The 12,891-nt window shown below is 35.0% G+C and overlaps 1 protein-coding gene across 1 annotated transcript; it reads right to left on the bottom strand.

Moving 5' to 3' along the window:
- Positions 1-333: 333 nt before the first annotated feature.
- Positions 334-4,428, bottom strand: LOC128228636 (uncharacterized). The gene is made up of 4 exons (XM_052940056.1): positions 3,871-4,428; positions 3,490-3,636; positions 1,844-2,013; positions 334-1,365 (listed from the first exon to the last, which is right to left on the bottom strand). The coding sequence occupies exons 1-4, from the start codon at positions 4,025-4,027 to the stop codon at positions 1,174-1,176; spliced, it is 666 nt and encodes a 221-aa protein (XP_052796016.1). The 5' UTR covers positions 4,028-4,428; the 3' UTR covers positions 334-1,173.
- Positions 4,429-12,891: the final 8,463 nt, after the last annotated feature.

Below are 12,891 nucleotides of genomic sequence, written 5' to 3'. Positions count from 1 at the left end.
TGACTAACAATCTTAACGGAACACTCGCCGAATGGGCAGGGCCCGAGTGCGAGAATAAAGAAGATAACACACCACCACCTAGCCCCACTATTATCTGAATGTTCCCCAACGATTACCACGATGTTCAAGGTCTCAATTTATTAATGTTTGATCATTATGGATGCTGCATATATTCACATAGTCTAAGAATAGTATATTTTCAGAAAAGTTGATACGGGTGGGCGTTGTTTCACATATATTTTCTGAGCAAATTTCTAATCCCAATAAATGCTAAGGGGCATGAACGGGCGGGGCTGATAATTAAAACATATTATGAACAGAACAGAAGTTTATTTCGAATTATGCTACAAAGCATCTCGTCAATCAAATATATAAAAGTAAATACAACTTACATGTATGTGATAATCGTAACAAGGTAGCCATTATCAATAACAATTTAAAAATAGCTTGAGAAATAAGGAGAATGTTCATGTATAACAATATTGTGAATAATAATAGATATAAAAAGCTTTTTTATCTAGTTAGTTGTTAGTAGATACATTATGGAAATGCAGATGGTTAGTTGTTACAACAGTGATTACACAATTACAAATTAAGCAATATCATTGATTAAAAGGTTTATTCCATTATTTACCTGTGTCCTTAATCACTTACAACTCAAGGATCGAGGATTCTGTAACATGGGCTGATTCGTTGTTTTAGTGAGATCGATTAATGTATAATCGACTCTTCTTTCAATCGACGCGGCGTCTTTTTTTCAAAAAGCTTTTGAATGCATTAAGGCGGAACTTGATGTCAATGCCAGGTGCCATGGTATCATACAAAACTGCTCTGTGACCTTGTCCGTTCAGGTACGTACCAGAATCTTGCACGCGACGTGTTTTCATGTAATGGTTAACGTTTGTGAAAAGTCATTCTATAACCCCACTTATATGCACGGCAAAGTCATGACCCATACACAAACAACATTAGAAAAATTAGTACACACATTTAATTGAAAGAGTTCAATCACTATTTACACAAAACTGTGTGTGCATTTATTTTTAACTCTGCGATACAGGGAGCTGATCGAAACCAGCAAGCTGTATAAAAAGGTTCTCCGGAAGCTAGCGAAGTCAACCATCCTAATGGAAAAGAGCGACGTAGTCCGTGTTCAGAAACTCCTCTACACGATTATGCTGGACGACCGTGGACTGCTGTCGGTTCAGACAAACTAGCTTGCGAAAACAGAAACCCAGAATCCAAACCCAATGTTGCCAACTGCGCGTCCATCTCCCGACCTCTGGTCACCATAGGGCACGTGGCCGTATCCGGCCGATTCATAACTGTTATTGTGCCCGCCATGGTTGGATGGGTGACCGTAGTCTGAAAGAACGAAGGGGCAGTTGTATGGATTTTCACTCTCACGCTGGTGTCCCTAATATAAAACTGGTTGTATGAATTATTTTGTAACATTACATTTGACTGTTTCAGTGTTTGTATCATTGTCAATTTTATTCTTAAGTTATTTCCTATTAAATAATTATCGTAAAATTATCAAAGAATTGTTAAATATATATTTAATTAAGTTTATTATGTTGTATATTCATACGATTTGGTGATCAGATTTTCCCATGTTGTCAATGCAGACTGCTGTGCAATAATACCTATATAATACTGAATGCAATTGTATATGCAGCATACAATAATAATTATGCTGGGTTAAACTTACAAGCGTCGCAAAAAGCATGCCATAATGGCATCGCGTCATTGGGAAATCTCGATATACATGATAATTTACGAGAAAATACGTCACCTTAGTGACCTTAGTGTCGCTTTATTTGCAAAAGACATTTAATCGCACCTGAGTATGAGCTCTTGAGTTGTGCTGGCGGATGCGGCAAACGTCTATGGCGAGCAGACCTCCGGCAAGGATAAACAGCAGGCCTGCTGTGCAGTTAGGGGCGGACGAGAAGTCAAAAACATGGCGGAGCTTGTTGGCGTAAATACCTATACCAGTCAGAATTGAGACACCTGTAGAATAGAAGACAAAGAGAAGAAAAAGTGTCAATGTTACCGACGAGTAAATTTGTCAACATCAATGTCTTGTCAATTGTACCCATGTCCGTTAAAACGACCAAAAGGTAGACAAGAGAAGACCAAGGGTGGATTTATAAAATCCAAACCATACTTATGCACATTGAAATGAGAGTTTTGCTAGTAAGATACTCAAATAATTTTCTTTTCATGTATATTTTTTTTTCATAAGCGGCCTGTATCATTTCCAATTGGTTGTGTGAACTACTTTTATTTGCTGAACTGCAGAACGTCTAGGGCTGAATTATTATGAACGTCTTAAATCTTTAGTGAAGCGGAAACCTCACGTGCAATATGACAACGTCCGTAGATTTCAAGATGTAGCCTCGCTTTTGGTCTTAAAAACTACGGTAGGAGCATTAGTCGCATTCATATATTTTACACACATTAGGTAATAAAGCAAGCCGGTTAAACTAGTAATATATGAAGGAAAATAACAAGAACACACATTTTTTTATTGCTGATCGATGTGCATTTATTCAAAACGCCATACGATAAAATCAGAATCAACAATTTTAAGTTGACAAGTTTTACGCTATGTTTCCCACCCTTAATAGTTGATTATCTAGAGTTGCACCTAGTCGTTTAAATTCCGACATGAAAGACGATATCATGCAATTTAATACTTTGCGTTAATAATATCTTTACATTCAACACAAAGATATTCGAATTTATATCAAAACATAGCTAACGAAAGCAATGGTTGAACACGCAACAAAATAATTCACAAATTGTTTAAAAAACAATGCCATTTTCATAAATTCCGTAAAGGCTAAAACTAGTTTTCGACGCAAAACATTCAAATCAACAAGATAACAATACTCTTGACAAAAAGAGGAAACTGATTGAGTGAAAAAAATAAACAACATTTTCGTGCAACAATTTCCGAAGGACGAGATAGTTTCACGGTGGCACTGCTAAACTGGGTCTTTTTTGCATTATATAATTCTTACGCTGAGAAAAGTCGATGAAAAGGGATTATGCAAAAACACGTCTAAATTAATTTAAAATCATTCATTTTTAAACGATATTAAAAAAAATTATTTAAAAAATTCATCACACGTTGAACCTTGTGGTTTTTCTGTGTTATCGCCAAAGACTCGCATACTAACACTTTATTGGACGTGTTCAATAACACTATACTGAAGTATTATTATACGACGATACATAACAACTTTATATATCAATGACTCTCGTCGGCAGGATATTACGCGAGAGTGTGTTTCTGTTGAGGGGGAAACCGGCGAAACCGGCTTTGAGACAATACAATACAATGCGCTTAATCTAGGAATGGAGGTTGGGTCGACTAGGTGAGCTGAGATTGTGCTTACCAATGCACTATTGGCTGCTGGCTCAACGTTATTTATACTTCTAAGTAATGGTGATAAGACGACCGTTATCACTCTTCCTTACCCGCTATCACTGAGGAAAAAATCGCGACGAGCATCACGGTCCAGTGGTAGAATCTTGGTAGACATACCAGGGAAAACACGATAAGCAGCGCAAATAGGCCGAAGCCAACACCCGTCGCCTCAAGGGTTTTTGTCGCCGTCAACCAAACTAAGGATGAAAGGGCCAAATTATGTGTCATGGAAATATAATCAAAGGACCTACATTAAAAGCTCAAGCATTGTCAAAATATTAATGTGCTTTGCTTTCATGAGTGAATGCCACAGTTATAAAAGTCATAGTTAAATAAATACTGGACACACTCCAACTATGGTAAGTTCCTCCTGATGTATATATCGGAGTATTAGAGTAATGTATGGCTTCAAATGCGCCAGTGTACAGTACCTGAATTTGGATAAAGATCAATGTCCCACAGGCCTAACGCAATGCACACCCTTGCGTTGTACCAATTCCAACAAAGTGGGCTAATTCCGACAACCTGTAGCATATATCCGATGTCAAGAAGCCACACTGCCACCGCCTGCAGTTTTGACATCGCCATCGCTAGTTATGTCCTACTCAACAGATCCGTCGTTATCGATGAATTTTTGCGAATTTAAAACTATGATAAGCTTTCGTAGAAACAATCACATTTGAATAATTTGGTTTACATTTCCGCGGCAAGTCTAGTGTCTTAATCTCACATAATCTCTTAGCTAGATGTTTACTAACAGTAGTCAAGGCATGACGAAAATTATTTGAAACGCTCGGCCGTAACGCTATGGCATTCATTACAGACAATATTTGCAATTGTTCAATAGTTTGGGTTTGTGTTTTAAATTCTTTTTATTGAGACGTATTCGCGTATTATTTGTTACAAGCCATTTGTATGAATTATATTTTTATATGACGTGAGAGCAATCTTACTCTTTAGTTAAACCAAACTAGTTTGTAATAAAATGTTATTTATATTTACACGCTTGAATAACCTTACCAATTTGATAACTTCCTGTTCACCTAGAGCAGTTTCGTATCAAAGTATGGGTGTTCTCAAAGAAGTTATAAAACTTTGATAAAAGGTTACACGTCAGTAAATTTGAAGTATATAATATGTTGACTTTGAATTAACAAGTTAATTGTTAACTTTTTTTTGTAACATATAGTCATAACCTCTAGTATGCCTTGTGGACATGCCATTGTCAAATTTAATGATAGGGAAATCAGAGGACAATGCTTTATATTATTGTATTACAGGTATACAAAACGAATCCAAGTTTGACTAGACTTATAAAATCACATATGTACAATATATTAAATATAATTATATACTTAAAGATATTACCCTGCATCATTAAGCATAAAACATTTCATGTTTCACAAAGGGCACGTTCATAGCGGAATTTTCTCGCATTGTTGTCAATGTAAACAGTGCAACAGGAAGACAGATAGTTCAATGTTCTTTATGGACATGCGGTGAAATGGGATCATGGAATAACAGCATCCCCTCCTTTCTCGTAAATGCTGTCCAGGGATATAAGCTTGGACACGGTTTAAAAGTTATAATGGCATAACGAATTCCTTCCGCATCAAATGATCTCTGTGCATGACCAACTGTGATATCTGAAATGTCTTAATATTTTAATTGTCAACTTTTGTCTGTAACCATGTCATGAATTTAAAGGTCTGGCAGCCACACAAGACACGCCCCTTTTGTCTACAATGATATTGTTACCACCATACATGTATAAGTATGAGGATCCGTAATAGGTGGCTTGATCTGGTAGGTATGGCTTCTCTTAATAACACTTTTTTCCAACACAATGATCTACAACAAAGTAGTTGTGTCATCAGTTGTGTCTGAAGGAGCAGTTACTGGCTCACTGATTCTAACCTGCAACAGAATGTTTTTAGTTGATCAATATTGAATTTAAATATGATAAGTGTATTTTATACAGTTCGACTATAGTGTATTTAGAAATTTACACTCATATCAGTTCCAAGGCAGTAACTGATAAACAAATATTCATGTGCATGTATGTACTGGAAATTATTCCAAAAAGGCTCCCTTCCTTCACAGTACAATGTTTATAGATTCAGTACTTTTGAGTTTAACTCAACACTTATTATTACAAATGACGTCCTCATAACTGTCTACAGGGGTTTCACTGCACTCAAGTGCAACCACTGATCGCAGAGGTCACAATGAACCCAGACGCGTTTAATTCCTTAGAATTTGTCCTATGTCCAACTTAATTTACAACACATTCATGCCACATTTTCAGAATCCTCAATTTTGTTTGAAATATCCTTTTTTATTATGTTCATTTTCTTCTTTTCCTGGTGGACTCCTGCTCATCAGCGAATGAAGTTTTCCTTGTGCATGTTCTGTTCCAATAAATGTTCTAAGAACTTTTGCCTACAGTTTTCTTGCTGTAGTTTGCATTATTTAATTTTGATTTAGTATTTCCCTTTAGTGCTAGTGCTTTAGTACTTCTTTTTTTGCTTTAATTTCCCTTCATCTAAAATGCTTCGAGTTTACTCAATTCAGCGACATAGTATGTAATGCATCCGATGATGCGAGATTTTCTGACTTTGCTTCTGAGCAGCTGATGGGAATGTAAGTGCACCCTTCAATGTTGGTAAAATAATCGAAGATTGCGGTTGTGTGTTTTCTGTGTTACATGCAGATGAAATCATTTGCATTTGTTGGTTTGTTTGTAACAGTTTTGCGACTTGTTTTTGACAAAAGTTAGTTTATTGTAGACGTGATAATATGGAATTTGTCCTTCAACATCATAACCCTCTTGTAGACAATTAGTGTACTTGGTCTTTGTATCTGTTGTAACTATCGATGCGTTTGGCTGTTGAATATCAGACTCTGGTATTTAGATACTCGATTCCGTTGTTAATTCATCCAATGATTTGAAACCTGCTCTTCTGATAGTGATATCTTTTTAAGATGCTCCTTTGGGATTACAGTACTATCAACTGGGTAAAGTCCAGATGAAATAAGAGCTGTCGTAAGACTACGACGCTCGACTACGACGCATTGTCTTAGAATTGAAAACAACGAGGTAATATATGCCTGTTAAAAGCAATAACAAATCAATTTAAAAAGTAAACACGAACTTCGCTGTGACAAAATCTGGTTGTTTAATGATTGGCAAAAGAGATATAGTTTTATCTTCTTTCTTCTTTTTTCTGTAACAGAGGCCTTGATGCTAGGGGCCCAAAACACATTCCCATAGAAGTCCTCCATAAACTCTTCCTACATATAAAGTTTGGTCACAGAATCAGTATGTCAACCAAAACTCTTAATATTTAATACCAACGGTAGTCTTTTTTAAGTTGCAGTGGCCTTGACCCAAGTGGAGCCAAATTCAATCGAATGAAAGGTCTCAATAAACATTATTTCAACCATTACATAAGTTATTCAATACTTACCATTTTTCCAGTTATTAGCAACAGTGACCTTGACTCTGGCCATAACGTTTTGTGCCCAATACATAATCTCATGAAAGGTATCTGGAAAAATCTTCATATTTACTAAGTTTAATCGCAATAGGTCGACCCTCACTTAAGTTATTCAATACTCACCATTTTTCTATAAATTGCAACTTTGACCTTGACCTTGATCCCAAGGATCTCAAACGCAATCCCATGAAACGCCTCCATAAACACTTCCTATATACCATATTTGGTCACTATATGTCAAACCTAGCTAAAATAATTCGATACAAAAGTTGACTTTGACGCTGCCCTCCCACAAGCCTATCCGAAGAATAATAGACAGTGCTTTAATAAACAGTTTTTCTCTTTGTGAAAACCTGGTTGAGAATATTAAAAGGTAAAATAAATAAAGGGTTAAAATAGAGTTATGTAATTTAGTTGTAAGATTGTCGTCAATAATTCTGAATACTGAGTCGATTGAATGAAGGGTATAGAGTTTTTTTAATTAAAATCCTAACTTTCCCTAAAGCAATAACCTGCCTTAAACTTTAACCTATGTTCCTTAGTCAATTAGGGGTCATAACTTGTATTCAGTATAATATGGAGTAATGTAACCTCATTGAATGATGGTCCAGAATAACTGTGTTTAGTATCAAGTCAATTAAAAGAAGAATATAGAAGTTATTTTTATATATATATCCCAACCTGCCCAAAAAACTTTAACCTAAATTCCATAGTCAATCAGGGGCCATAATATGTAAAAATGGTAATATGGTAATATCTTACTTCATTCTGCTATGGCCCTGAACAATTATGTGAATTATTAGGTGAATTGCATGAAGGGTATTGGATTTATAAGTGAAAATCCCAACATGCCATAAAACTTTAACGAATCGCCGACGCCGACGCTGGGGTTAGTAGTAAAGCCCTCCTTATTCTTCAAATAGTCGTGCTTGAAAGGCATTGCTGACTGTAAACGGCTTATAAAAACGAAGGTATGCATCTTTATTCTTTTCGAGTAAAGGTCGCATTGCTGATTGGCACACCGCGGAGTATTCTATTATGGGACCTCACAATCGGTTGCCACTTTTGGTCCCATGGCCCAAACACGCCAGAGGCTGCATTAGATGCGTAGCATTTTGCCCATTGCAGTAATGTTCGATGTCCCTTTCACTCCTCACATAATCTGTCAATAAAAACAGGGAGCATGCTCATGGAAATAATTCTACGGAAAGCCGCCTGTGTAAATAACACACCATAGAATACAACATAACGTTCTAAAGCTTTTTTCGTATATTCGGAAAGTTTTGAGACTGCGTTAATAAAAACCATACAACTCATAGGATGCATTTTAAATTTTAGCAGCTGATAATTTCATCTAATATAAACAAATCCTGAAAGTTTCAACAATATACTAAGTAGTGAACGTACACAACAAACATTACAAAAAGTAAAGGTCACAAGTCACGGAGCACTTCCTTGTCTCATTGTGTCACGTCTTTTGTTTCAAAATACCCTCTTTTTGCAAGTATACACTTATGGTGGCTTTCAACCCATTGCTTAAATATATTTCCAGCTTAAATATATTTCCATACCACTCTTCCATGATATTATGAACAACTGTCCTTTTTAACTGAACAGAGTCACCAATTTCCCTCACTGTCCTCCGCCGGTCTTCTTGTAACCTGTAACGCACTGAATTTACGCCACTTTAAGGTATTAGCCATGTAATACAACTCGGGAAACATCGGATAACATCGACATATATCGCCACTCGCCGTAACAGATCGCGACGAACATCGGGCGTATTCGGCCTGTACCGGATGTTGCTATTTTTAGAAACAGAAGGTATTTCCCGGCTATTCATAGGTCAATTATGGAATTTCTACATCGTAGGATTTGGAAACATTGTGATGTTTTTCTCATGAATATACGTTTAAAATAAATAAACACTAAAAGTACACGCTGACAGTTGATTACGATGCATCTAACAACTTCAGTCATTACAGTAAAACATGGATTATAAGTGAAATATACGCGTAAGAGAAGATTTCTTTCGAAAAAACGGTCTGTCAACAATCGGCATGGAACTGGGATATTCAGATATTCGTATCAAAGGGCTCTGAATGTAAGTATCCTTGAGCAGTTTTGTACGTTGATGTGTTCAAAAACGTTTGTTTTTTAATTTATCTTTGGAATTCTTATATCATTTTTATTAGCTAAATGGGTAGATAGCATGTTCATATTTTACATGTACTTATGTACATGTTACATATTTTTATATGTACTTACTTATGTACATAACTTATGTTTAAGATATGATATGAGTATGTTATTTTTAGATTGATTGTTTTATCTTAGAAAAATATTAGACTTAAAATTTTGTTTAAAAGTGATGTGTTTTGGTACGTGACCTAATTCTAACATACCATAATACATGTATATACCCGTTATTTGTTTACAAAATGCATATTTTCAAAATTATCCTGTGAAAAAAGTTGTATGTGGTTTGAGGCTTGAAGCCGCATCTGTTAGGGCACTATTGACATTCATTGGCTTGGTGTAGGTCTCGTTAAAACCCCATACTATTGTGAATCATTATCAACCATATGCACAACTACACATTTGTGCCTACCAACCCTTACTCTTGGCTAAAACAGATAGTAGTACAGAATGTATACTACTTGTGCATTTGTATTTTACGGTGGTAGTTTCTGCTGGTTGATAATCAGAAGTCTAATTTCTTTCAGGCAGGAAAATGACTGAATATTACTTAGTCAACAACACTGGGTTATGAAGAATTTCAGTCTGCATTAAATACTATGTTGGATCCTTGAGAGCGGATTTGACAGCCATGTCCATCCACAAGGCAGACGCATCTGATCGAGATGATGTGAGTATTTCATATAAAAAATATTTGACATGGTTTTTGTTGTTATAAACACACTGTATTCAATAATCAAGTGGTGGTGGTGATGGTGGTCAAGTGGTGGTGGTGGTGTTGATGATGATGATGATGATGATGATGATGATGATGAATTTTATTGATAAATTTAATAATTTTCTTTATATAGATATACATGTATGTATCAGCTTGTTGTTGTTTTTTCAAAATAATGTCGAGAAATATTAAACCGTTTATATTTTATTTTGTATATGTATGGCAATATAATTATCTATACTAATTAGTTAGAAAGGCTTTAAAGTACAACTTTTTTTCCTTTACAGCACTAAACATTCTTGATGGGTAAAGAACCTGAAGGGGCATGAACCAAATCAGCATTGACTCAGCATTGAGTAGTTATCATCTGTGCACACACTACAAGTACAAAGAATGGGAACAGACCAAACTTCAAATGTTGAAGAGTGAAGAATAACTGTGAAAACAACTAAATGTTAGAACACCAATGACAAAATAAAACAGATAGACATCAAATTACTCACAGAGATTGTTTACATGTTATAATATTAAAAAAAAACATCATTAGTTGAGAACTTTCACTCTGATATTTTTGGAGGGGCGAGCCCACTTAGTGTTCTTGTTTCTTCACATATTTTAGTTTAAAAGTACACTCATTTGTTTTAAACTCTGTATTCTGAGTTAGTATCATAAGTAAAATTCATTTATTTGAAAGAGTACATTTTATGAATAAGTCCAATTAAGCTTTATAAATTTTTACAAGAAAAGGGTTGATTTTTAAGCATTTTATTAACTATAAAAATGTATGGTATCATGACATTATGTATATTTTCTTCAAAACTGGACGGTAAACTATCATAAATTGTCTTTTAAATTGTTCATTAAACATCATAGATAATATCTAAAATGATTTCAGCAGCTTGCCTTATAGTTAACTATTTTTTATAAATTTTATAAAACTGCTATATATTTTCAAACATTGAAAAACTGCTCTTTTCCGAAGAATCATAAGATCAATCAAAATGATTTTTTTCCATGTGTATCAATAATGTAGTCGTTTGAACTTTAGTTTTCTGTTAGCTGAAGTTTATTTTACCAGAAACAGTTGTGTTTATTTCATAATCTCTGATAATGCGAAAAATATTCAAATATAGACAAAATATTTACTTGTCGCTCTTTGTAGCCCCTGGAGTTTGGGGGTGGGTGTAATGAAACATAAATAACTTTTTTAATTCACGGTAAAAAAATTTCAAAATTTGGATAAAAGTCCCATAGTGTACCGTGATTATAACTATGTTGTCGGTTAAAGCTTTTAAAAAAGTGTGTATTACGCGGCTAATACCTTAACTCACGACTGACAGTCTGCCGCTTTAAATCGCACACATTTTCATGCCCGTCACTAAAAACGTCCATGCCAGTGAAATACCAAAGCCCTTGAACATTTTGGCTTTGATTTATCCTGTGTAAGAAACGTACAAGTATTTGTAAGAGCTATCCCGGTGCGAACACCGTGTTTGATCATAGCGCGCTGCTCCGTGTGTGACGTCAACGTTGAAGTTTTTTCGTACATCTTCGAAATACCTCTCTACTTCCATTGATTGTTACAAAGTTGTATGCAGTAAGATGGCTTTAATAAATTGCGGGGTGATGCAGCTGACCTCATACTGTCGTCATATGTTTTGATGTGACATTTTGGCATCTATTATTCAGACGGAGTAGTATTATATGAATTGTGAACAATTTTCAGAAAGAGTAAAATTCAAAGTGCTCCGTGAAGCGCTAGATGGGTTGTCTTGACAACCATTTTCTTCCATATTATGAGATTATATAATTTTATTTTTCAAAAGGAAACTCGTGAATAGTCTATATACTCAGCTGCTTATTGTTTGTTGATTTATATTAAAAACGTTTTGAAATATAGACACAGTCTCAAAACTTTCCGGACAACCCTCGTACTTTACCTCTTTTTTTCAATTGCGATAAAAGCTCGCGTACATCTTACGGCTATGCCGGCGGATAATCTTTGGTATTTCTTTTAAATACATTTAGCTTTGTTCACAGCCGGGTTGTTATGTAAGTTTTGTGTCACAGGTAAAATTGTAACATAGTCATCTGACATGTTTTATTGTCTTTCATGTCTTTGTTTCTATGGGTTTTTTACTATAACTACATATGTGAGTTCTCATTTCATTTCATCACTCCTATTTTAACGATCTGCATGCATTTTAACTGTGACCGTTTTTAACACCCGTTTTGGTTCTCGGACACGCCTGCGCAGTTCATATATATTAACATCGATTAGGCGCGCGCTGTCCCTTGTTCAAAGACAACAAATTTCCTTATAACCATACATACTGTGTTTACAGGTTAGTAAAGTATTGAGGAAATTCATGTTCTAACTATGTTGTTTTATGTATTTTCTTTGCATTCACATTCGTTCTGTGTATTTATTCGTTGTTGGCAGTTCATATATATATATATATATACATCGGATAGGCGTGAGCTGTCCCTTGTTCAAAGACAATAAATGTCCTTAAGACCATACATTCTGTGTTTACAGTGTTTACAGCCAATCTTACTAAAGAGAATTTTATAGGAGTAGTGATATTTGTTTATCCCATTTCTGAAAAAAAATCAACAAAGTAACATGTAAATTAAGATACAAATTTATTAACAATACTTTTCTTAAGAAGACAAGTGTTTTTAATGCTTAAAATTTCACTCCAAGGTTCCATTAAAATATCATCTATTTTGGAAAATATCAATGGTTATTTCAATATTTCCCTTGAACATCAAACTGATAATATGCTTAAATGTCCAACTTCTTTTGTAAAAAACACACACATAAAAACAGCCGTTTGGCAGCTCATAATACAGTTGAGAAATTCCCCCATTGACTTTCAATTTGTGTGTCACGTAATCCGAAACTACCTGAACGATCATTATCGAATTATAACATGTGGAAATTTACACTGACGGTCGATACAATTTTACAAACCTTTTGTTGTGTCGTTGAGGAGATATTTGTGAACATTATACAAAATATGATACATTTA

This window comes from Mya arenaria, chromosome 3 (genome assembly GCF_026914265.1).
Source record: "Mya arenaria isolate MELC-2E11 chromosome 3, ASM2691426v1".
In the NCBI taxonomy this organism is placed as follows: domain Eukaryota; kingdom Metazoa; phylum Mollusca; class Bivalvia; order Myida; family Myidae; genus Mya; species Mya arenaria.
Note: the sequence above shows the minus strand (reverse complement) of the source record. Positions and strands in the feature narration are given on the sequence as shown.